Below are 22,397 nucleotides of genomic sequence, written 5' to 3'. Positions count from 1 at the left end.
ACAATAGACACCCCTACACAGCAGCTTCCCCTGATTCTCAAAGTGCTATTACAGCATAGTTAAAATAATTTACATGCTGTTAATATAATTTTTTTCTGAGATAAAGCCATATATATGTCCATGGAAGAGTCAAAATGCCCAATTTAGGAAAGAGTTTGAGTTTCTAATGCCACTGACAGCACGCACGTCTTCAGAAACTCCTTCATGAATGATGAGGGAAACATGACTGCTTTCCTTCAACATTTTTTCTCTTATTATTTTCAGTTGTTCATTAGTCTTGCAAAGCCAATCAGCCATTTTGACCCAAATATTTGGCTATGTGTTAATTCCAACAAAATTCTAGTGGTTGTGTATTGATCTGAATAAAAGCATGGAGCTTCAGAAAAGTGCAGGAGTTGGATGGAGTTGTGCAGTGTTTGATGAAGAACAGACAGTTTGCCAGCAATTATCACACATAAACACTAACAGAGCCCAGAAAAGGCCGCAGGACTTTAGCAGAATAAATAACCACTTGCAGATTTAATACTGCCTGTCGTATCTCTGCTTTGTGGGGTTTATTAATGACTTACTCAGCAAGAGGAGCCCTTGTTCTGCTCCTCTGCCATCAGAGAAGGCACGGAATAGATGTGGTTTACATTTCTCTAAACTTAGAAGCCATGATGTAAAACTCAGAAATAGACATGAATACAGAAAAAAAAAAAAAGACAAAATGTGTAATTTGAAAAACGTGTTCAAGCAAGAACTGCACAATATCCCACTTCCTGGAAGGTCCAAAGGAAGAGGGTGACGGGTAGAGAGCCCAGAGGGGCTGTTTGTTCCCTGGGGAGCAAAACACTAAAGTTTTAGTGTTCATGAAAACAGAAAACAATTACTTTGTTGCCTATGGAAACTTTATCAGCGTTTCCCTCAGAGTTTTGAAGGTTAAAAGTTGCCATAGGCAACAGAGGGCCAACACAGCTGATGAAGGGTCTGGAGCACAAGTGTGATGAGGAGCAGCCGAGGGAGCTGAAGTTGTTCAGCCTGGAGGAGGCTCGGGGTGACCTTATCGCTCTTTACAACTCCGTGACAGGAGGCTGTAGCCAGGTGGGGCTCTTCTCCCAGGCAACCAGCGACAGGACGAGAGTGCCATGGTCTGGGTGACACAGTGGTGCTTGGTCACTGGTCGGACTCGATGACCTCAGAGGTGTTTCCCAACCTGTGACTCTCTGACTGCTGGGACATCACTGGAGCCTGGAGCAGAGCTTCGCCCCCCCCATGAGGGGAGAGCCAGGCTGGCATCTGCTGTGAAGGAAGAAACGCTGCGAGAACTCGGTGTACACGCCCGCCAGGTACCACCGACAGACCTCAGAACGCCGCGCCGCTCCCACAGCCGAGCCCTTCGCTAATTAAGCACTAATTGCGCCTCGCCCTCTCGGGAAACGGCGCAGGCGCAGGAATCATGACCCCTCCCGGCCGCCGTCCCGCCCCGCCCTGCCCCGGACGCCGTCCCAGCCGCCACTTCCGGCGGCGGCCCCGGCGCGGAGTCCCCGGCGGTGCCGCGCTCCGCCCGGGCCGGGCCCGCAGCCGGCGCAGCATGCCGGGGCTGCCCGACCCGCGACACCGCCGCTGCCCCCCGCCACACCGCCCCGCGGCTCTGCCTCTGCCTCCTCCGCGCCGCCGCGCCCCGGCGGGGACGTGAGCACAGCTCGCCCGCCCGCGCGGCCCCGGGGCTGCCCGGTGAGTGCGGGCAGCTGGGAGGGGGCCGGGTAAGCGTTCGGCAGGGCCGGGGCGCTCCGCTTGGCCGTGGGCCGCGAGGGGGGACCGGGCTCGGGGACCGGGCTGCGGCTCTGCCGGGGTCAGCGGGGCCGAGGTGCGGGTCACGCCAGGGCTTCACCTGGCACGGTGCGTGGGGCCTTTATTCATAGAATCGTAGAATTAGCTGGGTTGGAAAAGATCTCTGAGATCATCAAGTCCAACCCTTGAGCCACTAACACCGTGGTTACCAGACCATGGCACTGAGGGCTACATCCAGTCTCACCTTAAAACCTCCAGAGACGGAGAATGCACCACCTCCCTGGGCAGCCAGTTCCACTGTCTGATTACCCTCTCTGTAAAGAACTTTTTAATATCCAACCTAAACCTCCCCTGGCAGAGCTTAAGACCATGCCCTGTTATCTTACTGATAGTTGCCTGAGAGAAGAGACCAACCCCCACCTGGCTACAACCTCCTGTCAGGGAGCTGTAGAGAGTGAGGAGGTCTCCTCTGAGCCTCCTCTTCTCCAGGCTAAACAACCCCAGCTCCCTCAGCCTCTCCTCATAGGACTTGTGTTCAAGGCCCTTCCCCAGCTTCGTTGCTCTTCTCTGAACCTGCTCCAGCACCTCAATGTCCTTCCTGAACTGAGGGGCCCAGAACTTCCCATGTCCTCCCCACGCCCCAGGGGCTGCAGCCGCTGTTGCTGTCAAGGGAGGAGCCCCGGGGATGTGTCGGTGGGTGAGAGGGTTGTGAGGCTTCCTGCCTGTCCAGCCTCTGGCCCTGGTGTGACGTTTGTAGCCAGGCAGGTGCTTGTTGCGTGCACGGCTTGTCCTGGGTCACCAAACTTACCCCAGAGTTCCCTGTGGAACCGCAGCTTTGGAAGTGCAGGTGCAGTGTGTTTGCACTGAGCTGATGGTGTTGAGGTTATAGAAAAGGAGGTGTTTTCTTCTAGAAGTAGGTAAATAGGTGACACGCAGTTACCTTGGCTTAATTAAAGTCAAAATTAGGTGCCAGTGATGCTGCCAGTTTGCTAAGGTGATGAAAAAAGTCTGTGTTGGTAGAAACGTTGTGTAACTTGTCAAGAGCATAACACAGAGTGTGTGTTTTAGCCATGGAGGCTCCTTATGATGGCGCTGAAGTGACTGTGGTGATGGAGGAGATAGAGAGCACTTACACTTATGCATCACCAGTGCCATGCAAGAAGAAGAAGAAACATAAAAGTGCTGGTGATCATGGAGAAAAAGCCAAGAAGCCTCGGTAAGTCCTTTCTGCCTTCATTCAGCTCCCGAGTAGGGTATTGCAGCAGTTTTCCTTGTTTCTGATATGAGCGAACTTTGCAGGGCACTTGGAACACTTCACAGTGTAAAACATCATATGTGAAACATCAGCTTGACACTTTGGGCCTGCTCTGATGTTCTTTACAGGTGCCACTGTTGCTCAGTCTAGGGTTTATGTACCCCAGAACATTTTGCCTGAGGCTCTCTCTTGGAGGTTCCCCTTTTTTCCTTCAGAGGTTCTCCCCAGAATCTTACTTTTCATTTAGTTAAAAAATGGATTTACAAGTAAAATTGAATGAAAAATGACCTCAAGACAAACATAAACCTTGTGGATTTATGTTTTCCTAAGGAATTTATGTTTCAATTTCTGGTTGTGTTCCAGATCTGCTTACCTTCTCTACTATTATGACATTTACTTGAAAGTCCAGCAAGAGCTCCCGCACCTCCCTCAGTCTGAAATCAACAAAAAGATCAGTGAGAGCTGGAGGCTGCTCAGTGTGGCTGAAAAAAGCTATTACTTGGAGAAAGCCAAGCTAGAGAAAGAGGGACTGGACCCGGTAAGTCGTCTTTGTGGCAGCTGAAGACCTTCACTGCTTACACAGGACTGTGTGTCATTTAACTGCAGATCCCAGTTTGTATTCCTGCCTGTAAAGAGTCTGTGTGAGGCCACTGCCTCTTGCCTTTGCCTTCTGTTCAGTCAAGGGAGAATATTTGGAAATTCAAGATGGATATGTCTAGTACCCGCTTGTGGTAGTTATTTTTGTGTTGTGTCATCAGAGTGAGTGATGGGAAAGTGGGTGATAAAACCAGGACTGAGAGGGATTCTGCAGGCTCTGTCGCGCGGAGAAATTCCCAGCAAACTGCTTCAGGAAAACATGTGAACTTTAGGCACTAAAATAGCAGGATTGAGAGCTGAATCTCTTCCTCTTCTCATATTCATTTATTCCATCCTCTGGTTTTCCCAACAGAACTCCAAGGCGTCCACGCGAACAGCAGTAGTCCCAGACATTCCAGGCTTCCGCAAGATTCTCCCTCGCTCTGACTATATAATTATTCCCAAAACCACTCTTCAGGAGGACAGGAGCAGGCAGTCAGTGGAACTATGTGTGGCACAGAGCCCAGCAGCCCCCGAGGGGTTAGCAGCTCCCAGGAACATCTCCGGTGTGTCCCGTGAGGCCGTGCAGAACATCCTCTCCGTGGACTCGGGCCAGGCCGGTGTCTCGGAGCAGTGCATTGCCATCGAGGGGCTGGCAGAGGAGGCTGCAGCCTTTGCCCAGCCTGAGCCTGCTGAGGAAGCCGTTGCCTCGGAGGTTCTCTCTCACTACGTTGGCCCTGTGACAGAAAAAGTGGCTGGAGATATCCTCTTGGATGAGGCTTCTTTGGAAATAGAAGGACAGCCGTATCAGACGGCCCGGGTGGTTATTGAGGAGACTCTTGTTAGCAGCTCCACGGACATCTCCAATGGGAGCATCGCTGTGGCCCGTCCCCAGGTGCCCGATGGGGTGTCTGTGGTGACTGTGGTGACAGGGAGGGTAAGTTTTTCTAGTGACACTCAGGCTCCTGCCAGAGTCTCACCTGAAATGTCCGAGGCCTCTTTGTCTGTGCACATTGTCACATGTTACATTAAGATCCTTGGTGGGTGCAGGAGATCCTCTGTTGCCCAGCAGGGTGGGGATGCTCAGTGCTGAGGAAAACAGCAACTTTTGTAATCGGTGATACAAAAGTAACTTGGTGACCACAGTGTCTCTACTTCCAGTTTGAATCAGCCATGTGCTGGGATCACTTGTGCCTCAAGATGACTCCTTGAGTTTTTTTTAATTGTTTCTTATAGCAATAGTTGTGGTATTGCAGTGCCAGTAATTGAGTTCTGCAGTTGGACTACAAGATTTTGGGGAGAAAAAACGGCTGTCTCTGTGGTCCTGATAGGTGTTTTCTTGGTTGCAGAGATGTAGAAGGGAGTCCTTTTAAGCTGAGGTGATAGGGATCAGTTATGGAAAACCTTAGTCAGTGAAGAGTTGGATTCACTGTTTTGATTTCAAAGTGTGAAGAGTTTGGTAATTTCCAGAGTGAACCTGGTAAGGCCATTGCTTTTGAAATGGTCACTGCTCTGTCCTGCCTTCTGGTCTCATCAGTCCTTAGGACTTGTGTTTATTGATAATGTTAATGAGAGGGAGGGATATGGGTCACCATGTCTGTTGTTTTCTGCATGTATTTTCCCTTTTACTTCTTTTTAGGATACTGAAGAGAGTAGCTCCTCCACACCTGCAACACAGTTCATCATGTTACCTTTGCCAGCTCATTCTGTTGTGGAGAACCCAGCATCAATTAAATTGGTAAGAAGTTCAGAGTCTTGTTGTGGTATTTTAAGGTTTGGATGTATTGCCATAGGTTTGTCTTGAAGATGTTGGAACGGGAGGGCTTTGATCCTGGTTCAGTTCTTAAAGATAATCTGATTTGGAGTCATCATATCAGTTGATATATTTCTTTGTCCCTGGTTTTATGTCTTGCATAAGCTAATGGGGGTCTCTGACATCCTAGAGTGTCTCATAGGGGCCTGTTTTTGCTGCCTTTTTCTTCAAGGAATTTCTTGGAAACAGGCAAAGTAGATAAAGCTATCACAAAACATCTGGTCAACAGCAGTTTGTATGTAGCCATCTACATGCTCTACTTGAGTGCATATTTGTTTTCATCCCTTCATCCCAGCTGGTGTCCATCCCTTTAAGGGCAAGATTGTGCTCTTGTGACAGGAAAACATGAACTCCTCAGTCTCGTGGATGGCTGTCACTTGGGCCTTGTGACAGGAGAGGAGCAGTGACCTGAGGTTTTAAAGACATATAAAAGACTGCGTGGCCTGTTGCATGAGGAAGAATAGTATTACTTCTCTAATCAAACCACTCCAGCCACCTGTGTTTCTGTAGTAATTTTGGGACTTCATTGTACAGTCAGCACTGCAGCTCCTTGTGTTGGATAAGCTAGCATCAAATGCTGTTTTCCAGTTTCTCTATGCTTCTCTATACTGCAGATATTTATAGTGGTACATAGCGAGATACTCTTCCAGGTGTCTTGGGGAGAATGGAAGTACCTCAGGGTTTTGTTCCTGAGAAGTGTGTCAGGCTAAAATTGGCTCATTTCTTTGACAGCAGTACTTGCATTTCTAGAAAAATCCGTACCTAGTTAAGGAGTTACAGGACAACAGCTCGCTCGGGAGTGTTGAGAACAGGATATTGGGAAGTGCTGTGCTGACAAAAACTCCCACGTGTTGGTGCAGTTGTCCTGGCAAAGATGGCAGGTTCTGCTTTGGTTGTTTTTATAAATACTGCCTGGTGGTGCTGCTGGTGTTTCAGTAGTTCATAGCAAGTTGGTGAAGCACCAGGGAGTACTCAACCACCGCATACAACAACCCCGTTGTCATGAGTATTAATCACATCTCGTCTCACTGTGGGCTGCTGTTTGAATCATTTTTATATCATCTTATTATGACTTTTCCATGTTCAAAGAGAACTGTTGCATCACTGTAAATGCAAGAGTAGCTTCTCCAGAGGTTATGTGCATTGCTCATCTGTACTCTGCAGGTTGATCTTAATTCTGGTTATACCAAAGGCTCTTGTGTAGACTGAGAGTTTAGACTTGGAGTAGTTATGGTGCTGACTCACCCTGATCCAGCTGTGTGGTGGTTGTTCAGTAAAAGGAATAATAGTGTAAAGCTGGTGATTTGCTGAATAACGTTTGTAAAGTGCTTAGGAGGAAAAAGGGAGTGATGAGCACAGCTTTGTGTTTTCCAGATCTGTAGAGAAATTCTTTACAATTCTTGTTTCAGACAACCACCTATACTCGCAGGGGACATGGAAATTGCACCAATCCTGGCTGTTCCTTCACTTATGTCACCAGGCATAAGCCACCAAAATGCCCAACATGTGGGAACTTCCTGGGAGGGAAATGGATCCCAAAGGTAAATTTATCTTTCCTTTCCTAACTTTCAGACAAAAAGTGCTGATTTTGTGAGTGCCTGTGGTATTTCTAGACCTGTAGATCTAGCATAGGAGGTCAGATATACCAGAACTGATTCTTGCACTTGTGTTCCAGTGCATGTGCTGGAGCAAGGCACCATTGCAGAGGACACTTGCACAAAGTGGGACAGATCTGAAATCACCACACCTTGGGTAAAGATGCTGCTTGTAAGGGCATCAGTTAGAACAGATGGGGCTGCATTTGGTAACTCTTTCATGGAGAGGAGACACATTCTTCTGGCCCTCTGCCTGCACAGTTTCTGTGACTGGAAGGCATTGCCTGTTCTTCCTGCTGTAGTCCCAGCTGAGCTCAGGAATTCATTGAACGATTTGTTTTGCGGCAATTTATTCTCTGTGTTTGGAGTTCTTCTACAAGTTTAGGTTTCCTGGGGTCTTTCAGCATTGTTTTTTCGACAGAAAGGAAGAACAGCTCTCAGCTATAGTTGATGTATGACCCTTTGGGAGTTTGTTAATAAAGTTGATGTAGTGGAAGCTGAAGTGCTGTTGAGTATTGTTGTCTCATGGCAATGTGTCTGATCATTCACGATGTTCCGACCTTTGGCTGGAAGGAAATTCCCAGACGTTGGTGGAGTTGGGAAGCTTGTCTGAGTGGACATGATACCTATTCTGCTTAAGTTTTTGGCATCTCTATTAACTGTGCACAGCAAAACCCACTTGCTGCTTAAACCTTGGCTCTGTCATGGTAATTAGTCAGCTCTGAAAAGATGTGTGTTCATTAAATAAATTTCTGTCTGAAACAAGGCTCCTCAGGCACAATTTAAAGGATGTTCTTAGTGTGAAAATTGGCATTGAAATTCGGTGGCTTTGTGTGGATTTGTTCTGGACCTCCTTTGTTTTGTGTCTGGATCCATTAAACATTGAGGTGCAAGAATTCTTTTAGGCAGCTTACAGACTCTGTGGTGTCTGAGCTGATGGCTGGGCTTCCTGTGTGGTGGGATACAAATAGTGATGGTGGTGTCTTCACTTTTGTTTGGTAAAGCTTTTGTTTGCTGAAGTAGAGAGATGGCTGACTGCAAAAAGTGTTTCTGGATTCTGCCTGAATGTAGCGTGTCTGCTCCTGTTCAGTCCTACATTGATTAGAACTGAAACATTTCAGAGGGAGTTTTCTTTCTGTAGTTCAGGCTTACTCTGTTTTGCTGGGAACACATTTGCATAAACAGGTCCACTGGTTTTCATGGTGTCATGCCTTTGGAAAAATATGCATTAGCAATTTCTTTTTAACTAATAATAGTATCAGTAAAACTGAAACTAAATATATGCAAAGCTTCCTGTTCCTTAGAAAGGTTCTAAGATACCTTTTCTGAAAAAACTAGGTTATTCTTCTGAATATGAACTCTGTAGTGAGCTTAGAATTAGTGTGTTTGTCATGCCAAAAACTCTGGATTTCATTTCTGATGTGTTTTTGCATGTTAGCAATTCAGTGTTCATTGTACCTTCGTTGTCCCCAGTACAATGACTTCTGTAGCCTTAGTCGTGGAAGTAACATTTTTCTTAAAGTCAAAAAACCTTCCTAAGTAGTCCCGTTTCCTGACTTGCTCAAATGTTTGCTTTTCTGAATGCACATATCCAAAAGTTGCAAATTCTCTGTCCAACTTCCTCTTGTTTCTCAATAATGTGGAAGAACAGACAGCATCAGAGAGCTGAAGCCATGAAAGAGGAGCGTAGGAGGTGGGGCCTTGGTAGGGAAGGTGGTGGGAGACTTTGTGATGTTGATGCTAATGGTGATATTTGAGGGAGTTTAAGGAAGATTGATTCTCCGAAGTAAACAGTACCTAAAAATAATACATGAAGGGTCAAGAGGCCAGATGAAGTGTTACCAGGGCCTCTGCTGTTGTAGGAGGTGCTGTCTGTCTGCTCTGGTACAATTCACAGCTTGGGATTTTGCTGTTTTGATCCAGCATTAAATAGGCCATGGGAAACATGGCATATGTGCAGGGAACTTACTTATCTGCGAAAGCCTAAAGCTCTGAAATGCGACTTTGTCTTTGTTTCCAGGAAAAACAACCAAAAACCAAACCTGAGCCAAATTCAGGCACCTCTCTTAAAACTCCAGCAGCTAAAAGAGGTCAGCAGTCAGTCCTCACGGAGCCGACAGCCGTCAGCGAGAGTCCCTCCAAGTGTGCCTTGGAGAGCTCTGAAGCCGTCAGCCAGCTGCTGAACGCTGTGCCCACGGGAGGGCAGATGCCAGAGATGGAGTGGGAGGAAGTGATCATCTCTGAGGCTCACTTTCTTCCAAACAACGTGCTTGCTGAAGACAGGCAGGGTGCTGTTGGAGTGGTGCTGGGTCAGGAGAGCCAGCGGCAAGGAGACGCTTCCTCGGAGCAGGCGGAGAAAGAGAGCGCGGGGCTGGGGGTGCCACCATCCTCTGAGGTGCCAAGTGCAGGTGTGAAAAAGCCAGTGGGGTGAGTCAGTTTTTCGTGTTATGGGAGTGTATGATGTCTATTGTGTGCTGATGGAATCAGTGCAAGAAATTGAAGGCAGTTGGCAGTGCTTCCTGTAAGACCTGTTCTGTTCTGTTTGCTGTGTGCTTTGTGCCAGTCCAGAGTTGTTCCTTTGAGACTTTGTCCGTGAGAGCTAATGTTTTTTAAAGTGACAACTAAATTACAGTCACAGGACAGATGTATCCTTAGCAGTCTCTCTCCTTTTATTGCAATAGCTGTGATCAGTGTGCTAATAAAGCACAGTTCAGGGAAAAGAAGAAAACTGAAGCTGAGGAGGAATCGATGGAATTTTTTTCCACTTGTAGCTCTTGTCTTTCAGAATTGATGCACCAACTGCTACACACAAAGGACAAGAAGTAAAGAGTAAACCAAGACCCAAGCCCTCCTTGCTGGCTGCAGCCAGACCCATGAGAGCCATTCTGCCTGCACCAGCCAGCGTGGGGAGAGAGGCCAGCACTGAGCAGCCGAGCAGCAGGCAGGCCTTTGCCAGTACTGGTAAAAGCAGCATTCTCTGGTGTACTTTGGGAGCTGTTGTCTTTCCTCACCACACTGAACTCATCTCTGTCAAATAATAAGATAGGTCTGAAGGGAGGTGGTGACCTATGCTAGAAAACCCCCCCACACACTTTCATTCTGCCTGAGAGTGCAGTAAATGGGCCATGAAACACCTGCTTGGGTCATTTCAAGTTCAGAGGAAAGATCTCACATGACTATGGTGGCATTTACGAAATATGTCAGAATGAAACAGTGCCTTTTTTATCACATTTAACCTGCTGCATCCCTTTCCTCCTTCTAGACAAGCATTCCCCTGTGAGAACATCAGGCTTGAAGCCCAGTACACTGAAACAATTGGGCCAGTCAGTTCTGCATCCACCAAGTGCTGAGGAGCGAAAGGTACTTAATGGGTTGTTCTTCAAATGCAAGTTATTTTCCTGTTTTTTTTGGGGGGGAGGGTTTTGTCCATATTGGGTTTTTTTCTCTCCCAGGTGAGTGATACGACCTGAGTAAGAAACAGAGCATAAAAAGGTAGCAGCCTTATGATGATGAGGTCTGTGACTTGCAGTTTTTATGGTATGGCTGAGAAGCAGCATAAATGCTTGGTGGGTGAGAGATGCTGTTGAACAGTCCTGCTGTTGGCTGCTTTAAGAACCTCCCAGCTACTTCCAGAAGATGTTTTAAGGATCTGCTGGTGCTTTGATAATCTGGCACGCAGTATTGAATACTGAGCTCTTCACCTGTAAAATATGACCAAGTATGCCGAGATGCTGTTAATTTTGTGTTAATTCTGTGTTAATTTTGATGCCTTAGCATCCAAAACACAGTGTCCTGTAGTACTCTGATGTTAAATGAACATTATTTAATTTCTTGGGAGCAGGAATGCTAATAGATATTGATTACAGGATGTATACATGTATTCAGCAGTAGGTGTCTCATGGGTTTTTTTTCTGCTTTCAATCTCTAGCTCCACAGTGCTGTGGCCAGCAGGGCATCTCAGGTTAAAGTAGTGGAGGTCAAACCAGACATATTCCCTTCCTGCAAGTACAGCTGCACCGTAACTTTGGTGAGAATTTTTCAAACGGTGTGACTTTGTGGGGAGTGTCCTTTCTGGGATGAGAACATTCTGTGACTTTTGTTTTACTAACTTGCAGAAATAGATCTCATTTTTAACATGAAACAGTCTGTATTTTGTGTGTCATCTCTGGACCTAATCCCAGGTGACTGTGCTCTGTTTTGCAGTCATGTTTGGGACCTTGTTAAGAGCTGGATTTTCATTCATGTCCTAGCATAATATCCAACCCCCTCCTTGAGTTCCTCCAGGGAGGATCAGGGGTTTCTGAATGAATTTAATGTGCTTGTGGTCTCTGGAACTGGCCAAAAAATACTTAAGTGCCAGTTAAAGTACTCTGTGCAAACTGACAGGGCTTGCTGTTTGACCTTTGAACAAGATGCTATGAAGTGGGGAAAAAATGAATGATAATCTTTTTTAGGCTTTGTCTAGAATCTTCTTGGCATAAAATCATAGAATCATTTAGGTTTAAGATTATGGAGTCCAACTGTTAAAAGTCAAGGTCAGCAAACATCTTTCTTGTGTCATTCAGGATTTGGGATTGGCGACATCACGTGGCAGAGGAAAATGCAAGAACCCCTCTTGCAGTTACGTGTATACAAACAGGCACAAGCCACGTATCTGTCCAAGCTGTGGATACAACCTTGCCAAAGACAGGACTGAGAAAACAGCAAAATCCCTGGTAAGGTTCAGGCTGGTTTGTTCTATCAAATGTCTCTCGTGGGCTGGGCAGGGAAGTACCTTAGTTTGCAAGTGCCCATGGGAACATGGTTTGGGTTTTTTTTCATCGTGGTAATCTTTTCTAACAGAATAATGTCCATTTTAAAATACTTGTGATAACGTTTGAACTGTCAAATTCCTGTAGCAGTGGTGCTTCAGGCTGAGAATGAGTCTGAGCACACTCGATGCTACCACTGGGTGTCTCCTTAGCTTGTAAATGCTTCTGGTATGTTGGTACATGCTGGGGAAATCACCCCTGAAGTCACACTTGTTGTGTCAGCTTTGTTGAACTTCAGACTTCATCAAAAACCTCCCAAGTATGCTGTGCTTTGTGATCAGTTTGGGGCTAGTGTCAGTTAAGTTAGTACATTTTGTATTAGAGCTTCCTATTTTTAAGGGTTTGTAGTGCAACTTTGCTTCCTGCCTGAACTTATTTCTGTATGTAGGTTGTGTTTTTCTCTGATGCAGAAATATGTTTGTCAGTTGTCTGTTTTTCTGCATGGATGTAAATAATTAATTCTGAGTTTATTTTATTTTCCTTTGAAGTTTCAGGGGTTAGCTTTTCTCATACAGAATTGTCATGTTTTAAGAAAATAAATGAAAAAAAGGAGCTGTCCTGTTCTAAGCTGAAATGCCCACTCAGCATAGAGACAGAATTTTAGTCTGTATGGTAATATGACTCTTCCCCTTGCCTTTTTTATTCTGAAGAACATAATTTTGTTTAGTGGTTTTGGTTTTTCTTTAAAAACACAAACAAACTGAGATGGCCTGTGTGAGCACAGAACAGCTGTGTAAGGAACAGCAGTGTGCTTAGCTCAGCTTGCATTTTGAGAGGCATGTGGCTTGTCCCTTCCTCATTTAGTTTTTTTCTTATTTTCTGGTTCTAGATGTGTTCAGCATTCCTGTCACACATGTTGTTGTTGTCTCTGGGCTTTGGACTGATCATTTACCTCATTGTTAGACTAGTCAGAAAACCAGGTTGAAATGCTGGCAGGAGAGTTTCAGTGATTAAACAGGTCAGCCTGTTTGTGTTCTCACTGTTCTCCTGGGACACCTGGAGTTTGGTTCTCCTGTGCTCGTGTATTTTGTCTTGATAGCGTTTGTGTGTTGGAGAGGAAAGTATTGAAGGACTGTAGGTGATCAATTGTAATTGATAAGTGTGTTCTGTATATCACAGCCCTCAGTTCTCATTTAATACTTGTCTCTTCCAGCTTCTAGAGAGGTGTGCAGGCTGCCATGGCTGGCTGAGCCTGTTATACAGGACACTGTGCCTGGTAACCTATGGAGAATGGCAGTGATGATTGCCAGGATTATTGAAGTGTTTATATACCTGTTGGTGGTTATCCTCACCCTATCCCCAATCCCTGCACTAACACTCCAGTTTGATGGCAAATCTGTGATGGTCTAGCAGAGTAGGAGTTCCCAAAAGGCTGGGGTGTAATAATGTGTTTTTGGTGAAGTATCTTGGGCTTGAAGCTCTTGTCTAGAGTCAGTGATTGAGCAGTAGAGTGCAAAGGTTACTGTGTTTTTACTACCTTTTGTGACTTCTTTGGTCTTCTTAGTATTTCATCCCTGTGCTTGCTGAGTTGAATATCTGTTTTGCTTGCTTTCTAGGAGGTCAGCCCAGGTCAGAATGACGTGCTGAACACCAGCAAGCCCCTAACTCCATCCCAAAAAGAGATCCAGCGTCAGTCCACCCTGCAGCTGCTGCGCAAGGTGATGCAGATCCCCGAGATCTTCACGCTCATCCACGAGCTCAACAGCTCGCGGCTCATCCTGTCCAACGTGAGCGAGGAGACAGTCACCATTGAGCAGACCTCCTGGTCAAACTACTACGAGTCTCCATCTGCACAGTGCCTCCTCTGTAACAGCCCCTTGTTCAAAGGGGGACAGAAGTAAGATTCTGTTTTAGGCTTGTGACTCTTTCCACCTCGTGCTGATTTTGTGTGTTACAAGTGTGCCCGAAATATTTGCTTTAGCCCCTGCACTGAGGATGGTGAAAGTTACACTGACTGACCTACAGGTGCATGGAAAGGGTTTGGCAGGTTCAAAGAGTGGCTGCTAAGTCTAGGTGTAACTTTTTTTTTAAACTGAAACAGAGTATTTTCATTAGTCATCCCCTCTTTGTTTTCCATTCTGATGTTTTGAGACTGACAGAGAAAAACGTGTGGGTTTACAGGTTATTACAGTGCATTATGTAATTTCCCTTTTCTCTCTTCCTGATCTGAATATTTCCTGTGTGGATCTTTTTGCTTATGATGTTTTCATTCTTTTCATGACTTAGTGTGTGCTCGAGTGAATCCTTTTTTGTAACAAGTATCCAAATGGAAACCTGAAGGATTTTCAGAAACTCCCAGTGCATTGGCTAGATTACCTTAACTAGGTTTTTATAAAAGCCTGTAGGGTATCTCCTCTCTGAGTCTGCCAGACATCCTCCTGTTCCCACTGCAAAATGTTGGGGAGTTTAAAGTAGTTTCTTTCTTCCATAAAAAATACTTTCCTGATACAAATGATGGATGTTTGCTTTGGTCAGGCTAGAACTAATTGAGATATTTCCAGCAGAGATAGTTTTTACACTCAGTAATTTTTTCAGAACAAAGCTGTCTTGCACCCTGTCCTTCACCTTGTGACTTACCAGCCTGTGCATTGTAAATCCTTGTCTATGCTGGGCTGCTTTGCAGTGCTCTGCATGTGGGACTCTCACATGTGCCTGCTCAGGCTCTAATTGAACCCCTGCCAGTGGGAGGGAGGTGGATTTGACTTTGATTCCTGTTTTGTCAGGTGGACAGCTGTATTTCTGCCACTGGCATTCTCCTGTCTGAACTTCCCCCTCAGCAGCTGCACTGCAGAGGAGCAGACCTTTCAGAAGCTCTGTGTGTGCAGGGACAGGCTGTCGGGTGGAATGTGTTACTGATCACCATTTGTTGTCCCACAGCAATGGGACAGACACTTCTCCCAGGGCAGCTGAGATTTTCTCCACCTCTCAAATACTATGTGCCCAGCATATGGAGCTGGAGGGATGCTGTAGTGCTCTTAAAAGAATTTGAGCAGTGACCCGACTCTGCCAGGGGAATCTGTTTTAAAATATAACTTTTTTTTTTTCTGGTGTAAATGATGTGAACTGGCTTAGACTGACATACTAATGAACTCATCTCAACAAGAATTATTTAAGTTACTACAGGGCTGGACTGAAAAACCCATTGGCTTGACTCAGAGTGGTCTTCTGTTGTCTGTTACAGTTCCCTTGCTGGTCCTCAGGAGTGCTGGCTGCTGACAGCTAACCGCTTGCAGGTGGTTACAGCTCAGGTCAAAGTGTGCTTGAACCTGCAGTGTCTGGCCCTCCACAGCTTCACTGATATTTACACAGGTAGGAAAGATGTGAGCCTGACAACCTACAGCATGACTACAGTCTGAAGCCTTGAGACTGTATCAGGGCACTGTCTTTGCACAGAAGGGCTTGTTCCCATCCCCAGTGTACTAAACTCGAATTATTTTTTACTTGCACTGTTCTTCCATTTCTTCTGCAAGTAAATCTGTATTCGTGAGGAAAAACACATATGAATGCTCTGATGAGGAAGATGGTGCCTTGATTCACTGGTCTCCTCCGTGTGCATGGTGAATGTCGAATTCTGCAAGGCAATCCCTGAGGTCATAGTCAGAGATATCCTTGGAGAGTGCTGTTTCTCAGCATTGGCTAGTGAGGAGATGGATTGGCTGCTGTTCCTTGTAGCTTTTTAAATTCAAAGGCAAGTCCATGAAAGGAGTTCATCTTTTAGCAGGAAATTTTGCACTTCAGAAGTACAGAAGTACTATCTGTGTTTCCGTTATCCTCTGAACAGTACTCATATGAGTGTTTTGTGTATCAGTAAGGAATATATTTCTTTGTGAGAAAGATCTGGAACCCTACAGACAATAACTGTCTTGTTTTAACTGCAGGCCTTTTTAATGTGGGTAACAAGTTGCTAGTGAGCTTGGATCTTCTGTTTGCAATCCGAAACCACATTAAACTTGGAGAGGATCCCAGAGTGGCCATTTCCAATATTCTCGACTCTGTTCAGGAGCAAACTGGTGGGTTTTCCTTCTGTTTTTTTTTTACCATAACACACCAAATTATGACCTGCTGATGATTGTTAGTTTATAAAAAGGCAAACCTCACCTATTCTGTTGTGGTATGTTTCTATGAAATCACTTCCTAAATCCAACAGTACCTCCATGACCAGTTCTTTGTAACAATTCTCTGGAGGACAGATTTGGTTTTATTCTGCACAGGAGTCCTACTACCTCTCCACTGACTTTAGAAAGTGAAAGCAGTAACAGTGGCATGTTTTCTTTTCAGAAAAAAACCTGAGCCCTGATGAGCAGGTTCAGCTCCAGGAACTGCTGTGCAATGGCTACTGGGCCTTTGAATGCCTTACAGTCCGGGATTACAATGATATGATCTGTGGAATCTGTGGCATAACCCCTAAGGTGGAAATAGCCCAGAGGAATGTGGAAAATGTCCTGGCACTGAAAAACATAGAGGTAGGCTTTTCCCACACTTCACATCCTGTTTGTGTTCAAAGCTGATCATAATGACTTTTGCTGACTCTGGTCTTCGTGGTGCACGATAAGTACACGAGACCTTTGTGAGTGGTTTTCTGCTGATGCCTGACAAGAGGATGTGGCTGGAGTGTGATGCCTGAGCTTCTTCTTGTAGGTGTTGATGTATAGTTTGGGGAAAAGGAGATCCTCTCTCCCTGGGCCACAGCTTTTGTCCAGCAGCCTCAGACAGTAGGGACCTTGGATGAAAGTGGTTGAACTTGGCCTTCTTCCTTTGACATGAAGGCATTCTTTTTTTCCCCCCAATAACAGTTTCCTTGAGGTGCTGTCTTCTCTAATGGGGAAAAAAGCCCTAGTAGGAGTATGCAACATGTCTGGCTTTTCCAACAAAAAGTGATTGTAGGGAACTTTAGGAGACTGAAATCATCTTGTTACATTTGGGCTGAGCACTCTCCTGAGTTGTCTTCCTGCCTTGAATTGAGGCTGACACAGAACTGTCAAATGAACTGTGGTTATTTGTATTTGACCACTGTATTCCTTGCTCTTTCTAGTTTACTTGGCCAGAATACTTGCCATCAAGTGAAGTGAATGTAGAAGACTTCTGGTCCACGATGGAGACCGAGGTGATTGAGCAGGTGGCTTTTCCTTCTAGCATCCCCATCACAAAGTTTGATGCCTCTATTGTTGCTCCTTTCTTCCCTCCACTAATGAGAGGAGCAGTGGTGATCAATACAGAGAAGGACAAGAACCTGGATGCACAGCCAGTGCCAGGTAACAGCTCGGGTTGTGCTTGTTAAAGGAGTGCTTCCTGTGTTGGTGACTTCAGTCTTTTGGTCATGTTGAATTGAGAATTGATGATTGCATGTCTCTTTAAAAGTTATGGCTGCTGAGAAAAGGCAAGAATGCTGAGGTGGCTTTGGCTGTTCTCAGGCTACTTTGCTGCTTGAGCTTTGGCTTGTCCTGTGAAGCTTGAATTCACTGATGTGATTTGATACATTTGAGACATGGGGGACATCAGAACACTGTACCCCAAATGAGATAGGGTCTGACTGCACAGGGATATGTGCACGTCTTGAATGCCAGTCAGGATTTGTTTCATGTCGTTTCATGATACTCACATGTGAAAATTACAGGTAGTGCTTGGTATCTCAATGTTACAATCTCAGTAAAGGGTAAATAAGTTTTTACAGAACTTGAGAAAAGAGTAGGAGAGGGATGTGCTAGTCCTTATCAGTGTTGTCAACATTTAGTATATCTGCTGCATATTGACTGCATATAACCAGAAACCATGAAAGGAACAAGCTCAGATGTATGAGAGCTAAGTTTAGTTCCCTTAAAAATTTAGGTATGAGGTATAAGAAGGAAAACGGGCTTTGCAAGCTTAACAAGTGTATGAGTTGGTTTTGCAGGCAGAGCTGCAGCTGTTCTAGAGAGTTTAGCTGCAGAAGGGCTACATGAGCTTTCGTGGAAGTGAAGCTCCAGAGAAGGAACCAGGGAGGAAATGTGAAGGGTAAGCCTGGAGCTGCTCAGTCTGAAGGCTGAAGTCACATTTCTCTGTGCTCTTCTGTGAGTCACCTAAAGGTTACAAAGTACAAGATAGGCAAGTGCTTGTGGAGTCTGCAGCTCTGCTGGGCTCAGTCTGCTGGCCTCACCAATGAAGGGCTCGAGACAAGTGTGGGCTGTGATGTGCTTTGGAAGTAGGATTGTTCACAGCTTTCTCACGCTGGCAGTGGGTTGTACAATCTCTGCTTCTGTAGTCTTCATAAGAAATTATTTTGGTGACTTCCCTTCCTGAGAATGAGCGCTGAGACTTGTTTCCTGCCTTTGCAGGTAATGGGAGTGCCTTGGTGAGGCTCCTTCAGGACGAAGTCTTCAGGCCTGAGCTGATAAACTCTTACAGTGAGGAAGAGCTGCAGGGCTTTCTGACACAGTGTGGCATCCCCTGGGAGGCTTCAAATACAAAGGTAATGGTTTGTTTGCCCACACACAAGCCTGCAGGAGTGGAGCTGTTCTTCACTGTCTTTCCCTCATCCACTCTTGCCATCTTAGGTAATTAACTTCTCATCTGACTGCACTAAGGGCAGGGGTGGGTGCCAGCAAATTATAGGATAATTTACACATGGTGAAGTAAATTGAACCTTTGTGGGCTAGAAGAAAGGAAGGCTGTAATTACCTTGTCACTGGCTCAGTGTTGCGTAATTGCTTGTCATCCTCATGGTGCTCAGTGTGGGATTAGGAAGTTATTGGGTGAAGTGCAATTAGGATTTGGGAGACCTTGCCTGCAGCCTTCTCCCTCTCTGGAGGAGTTCATTAATGTTAGGCACATACAGACTTTTTCTGGGGCCTGTCTTTTCTAGGACCAACTCTGCTACTCCCTCCTTGCTCTCTATGAGTTTGTACAGAATGGGACAAGCATCACACCACCCTCTGCTCATCACACAGGAGGGAAAATCTACAAAATGTGTCCACATCAGGTAAGGAAGGCTGGAGTCAGCAATGCTATTTTCTTACCTTGCTGTTCACTATTTGACTTGCCAGCATGGAACTTCCTCATTAAATAGAAGCAATGGAATTGGCTTCTCTGAGCCTTAGGAATGAAACACACTGCCTTGTGGCTTGGAGTATGAGCAGTCCTGCAGGAGATCTCATGATCTGAAGCCTGGTCTTTATGTTGCTACTGAAGTGGAATTTAAAACCATCTCTTCCTGAACAAGATAAAGTGAATGTATATGAGGAAGAAACAGAATATCTTTAGAGAAAGTGACTGTCTGGTTACTGTGTAGTCTGGAATATCTGAAAGGAAGCCCAGTTTTTTTAAGTCTAAATTTTTTTCTGTAAGTTTTCAGTTTTATTGTGCTGATGCTATTAATCCTTTTCTTTCCAGGTTGTGTGTGGCTCAAAGTACATAGTAAGAGGAGAAAGTGCCCGGGATCATGTGGACTTGCTGGTTTCCTCACGTCACTGGCCTCCAGTGTATGTTGTTGATACAGCCTCTTCAGTGGCACTGTGTGCAGACCTCTGCTGGCCTGACCTGACTTCCCAGATGTGGGGGAAAAACCAGGGCTGCTTCTCTGACCCCATGGATCCTCCAACGGTTAGTTATGTCTTACCCTTGCTCTCTGCTATGCCAGTCCAGTATGGAAAAGTTTGAAGCGAGATTTAAAAATTTTTTTAAAAAAGCATATATAACCTGCATGGTGCCTCCAGATCATTTCGTAGAGTCACAGAATGGTTTGGGTTGGAAGGGCCTTTAAAGATCATCCAGTTCCACCCCCCTGCCATGGACACCTTCCACTAGACCTGATTGCTCAGAGCCCTGTCCAACCTGGCCTTGAACACTGCCAGGGATGAATTTGACCTGATAAGTGTCTCCTGACTTAAGCTTTGCCAGTGCATCACTTTTGAGCATAGCAGAACACATTACCTGTTGCTTGGGGCACTGTGTTAAGTTAATGGTCCTTAACAGGAAGAGCTGTGCTAGGAGTGCATTTTAATAGTTCAGGTCATGAACTGTGGAGCACATAACTTATTTTGACACAACAACTCACTTCTCTCAAACTACTGCTATTTCTTGAGAAATGGGAGAGGAAGAGGGATGCTAGTGCCTTGGGATTGTCTCTGAGGGCGTACAAGTGAGGAGGGAGTGTACAGACCACCTTTGTGGCACTTTGGGTCAGCCTGGATCATTTAGCCATGCCTCTGTCCTGAATCATAGTGCTGGTTGAATTCAGCCAACCAGTATTGTCTTCTTAGCTGTGAGCAAATTGCTTCTTGTTCTACCTGGAGTGTGTCTCTCCCGCAGTACGTGTCCTGCCCTGAGCTGCTAGACCAGCACTACAGCGTGGACATGACGGTGGCTGAGCACTCCGTTCAGCACCCCATCACCAAGTCGTCGGCGCGTCGCATCGTTCACACGGGCTCGGAGCAGAGCAGTTCCCGGGATCCCACAGCGGGGCATCACTGCATCTCCCTGTGCCGGGAGCTGGAGCCTTACGGCACCATCATCGCCGCCATCAACGACAGCAAAACGAGCAACATCCGCCAAAGGCCCATCACCTTCGAGAACCCCACGCACTATTACCTCTACAACCGCCTCATGGACTTCCTGACCAGCAGGGAAATCGTGAACCGGCAGATCCAGGAGGTGGTGCAGAGCTGCCAGCCGGGGGAGGTGGTGATCCGCGATGCGCTGTACCGGCTCGGGGTGGCCCAGATCAAAACTGAGACGGAAGAGGATGAAGAGGGGAAGCAGGAGGATGATAGAGGTTGCTGAGTAACAAAACAGCCTGTTGGTTTCTCTCTCTGGTCGCGTGGATGGGTGGGCTGAGCCAGCTTCTGCAGCTGTCTGGCTTGAGAGTTTATTTTTACAGGTTGGAGATGTGACGCCGGTGGCTTTGACTGCTGTTACTGACCAAAGAGCTCTGTGCTTCCGTAGTGTTGTGATGGCTGCTGTGAGTGTGGGTCTGTCACCCCCCTTGCTGAAGGCTGCAACCGCCTGAGGCGTGGGATGGACCTGCTGTTCAGGGGTGTGGGATGCTGCCCTCCCTGCAGCTGGAGGAGGGAGAGGTGTTGCTGGTAGCAGGGAGTGTGCGTGGTCAAGCACACAGGATTTTTTAGTTCTGAATCTTGCTTGCTGACTTTGTGCATATTGGTGGCAGGGCTGGGGGTGTGGGAGCAGGCATGAAAAGCAGATGGCTACAAAGATTTTTTTTCCCCCCAAAACATTCTGAACAGATTAATTTAGGACACTGACTCCTGCTTGGAAATCTTGCATAGCTCTCATATGCATTGGCTGCCAGGAGTCTTGAGGTGAGGAGGAGAAGGAGCCATGCTGCTTTAACACGCTGTGTCTGGGGAGCCTCCCTGGAGGCTGCTCTCTTGGGTCCCAGACTGTGGGTGTTTCAGCTGCAGAAAGTTTTGAGAATTGTTTGTCCCTTCACATGAGCACTAATAATTTAGAAGCCAAAACATACAATGAGTGAAGTGTGTTCTGTATGGTAAGGTAAGAACTGACCAGGTGAGCCCCAGGGGAGCTGTGCTGGTTGGGGGACAGTACGAGTGCTGTGCCAAAGGGATGGCTGTGGAAAGGGGAAGGACACTCGAAGACTGTCTTTAGGATCAAGGAGGAACAATGAAAGCAGTGTCACCAGAGCAAGCAGGGTTCCATATTCCACCCTCATGGATGCACTGGGAGAGCTGCACACACATGTGCAATCTTGGCACTGTCAGGTGTCAAACCTGCCCTGCCCATGTCCTCCCAGCACTCTGGGGGTTAGAGGAGTCTCCTGCTGCCCAGGTTGCCTTGTCAGCTCCTTGAGAGGAGTCAGGCTGAGACCTCTGCTGCTGTAGCACAAACCCGAAGAACACCTTGGCCTGCAGTTAGAAATCTGTGCATGTGACCTGCTGCAGCTCCCTTTGGCCGTTGCTGGTGGTGAAGGCTGGTGGATGTTTGCTGTGACCCTCAGAGGAGAGAAGCAGGATGCCAGACTGCTGAGTTGCCATCTTGGGAGTTTGTTTTGCCTGAGTGAGCAGTGGGGAAGATTCCAAGGCTTGCGGTGTAGATGAAAACTCCCTTCTGTGAAGGGGAACCAATCGAGTACCGTACTGTTAAAGTAAATGTTAAAGTCTGAGCAAATGCAGTAATCACGGCTTGGGGTTTTTCTGTTAAGAACATTAACTTATTATAAGAGACGTTAGTGACTTTTTCAGTCAGTGATAAAGTTTAATAAATTATCTCCAATTTTTGGGGTGAAACTGTGGCCAAGTGACTTGGTGTTTTTGTGTACAGGACCTCTAGAGGGCTGCAGTGGGAACGGGCACAAACACTGTCAGAGTCTCTGCTGCATTTACCCTGCCCTCGGTGTTGCACTTACCCCAGTGACCATTGTCAGATGTCTCGTCATCACAATTGAAATTACATCCATGCACAGGGACTGCTTCAGAGCAAAGTGCTTTAAAACCTTGCTTTTAATAAGTTTTTTCATTACACAAGAATGAGTGATTTTGAGAACTGGTAATGAGGAGCTGGAGCAGAATTGCAGGGTGAGTGGGTAGGTCAGTGCATCACCCATGCCCTGAGCCATTCCCCTCTGA

At 46.3% G+C, this 22,397-nt stretch overlaps 1 protein-coding gene across 1 annotated transcript; it reads left to right on the top strand.

Moving 5' to 3' along the window:
- Positions 1-1,688: 1,688 nt before the first annotated feature.
- Positions 1,689-22,065, top strand: HMGXB3 (HMG-box containing 3). Its single transcript, XM_017827942.1, has 20 exons — positions 1,689-1,716; positions 2,842-2,989; positions 3,392-3,566; positions 3,978-4,541; positions 5,244-5,342; positions 6,827-6,958; positions 9,033-9,439; positions 9,798-9,973; positions 10,275-10,372; positions 10,941-11,039; positions 11,578-11,727; positions 13,380-13,660; positions 15,005-15,132; positions 15,702-15,833; positions 16,102-16,286; positions 16,856-17,075; positions 18,135-18,268; positions 18,662-18,778; positions 19,189-19,398; positions 20,107-22,065. The coding sequence occupies exons 2-20, from the start codon at positions 2,844-2,846 to the stop codon at positions 20,575-20,577; spliced, it is 3,924 nt and encodes a 1,307-aa protein (XP_017683431.1). The 5' UTR covers positions 1,689-1,716; positions 2,842-2,843; the 3' UTR covers positions 20,578-22,065.
- The last annotated feature ends 332 nt before the right edge of the window (positions 22,066-22,397 follow it).

The sequence above is a fragment of the Lepidothrix coronata genome, unplaced genomic scaffold (assembly GCF_001604755.1).
Source record: "Lepidothrix coronata isolate B3197 unplaced genomic scaffold, Lepidothrix_coronata-1.0 Scaffold144, whole genome shotgun sequence".
NCBI classification, from domain to species: domain Eukaryota; kingdom Metazoa; phylum Chordata; class Aves; order Passeriformes; family Pipridae; genus Lepidothrix; species Lepidothrix coronata.
This window is presented reverse-complemented; position numbering and strand designations above follow the sequence as displayed.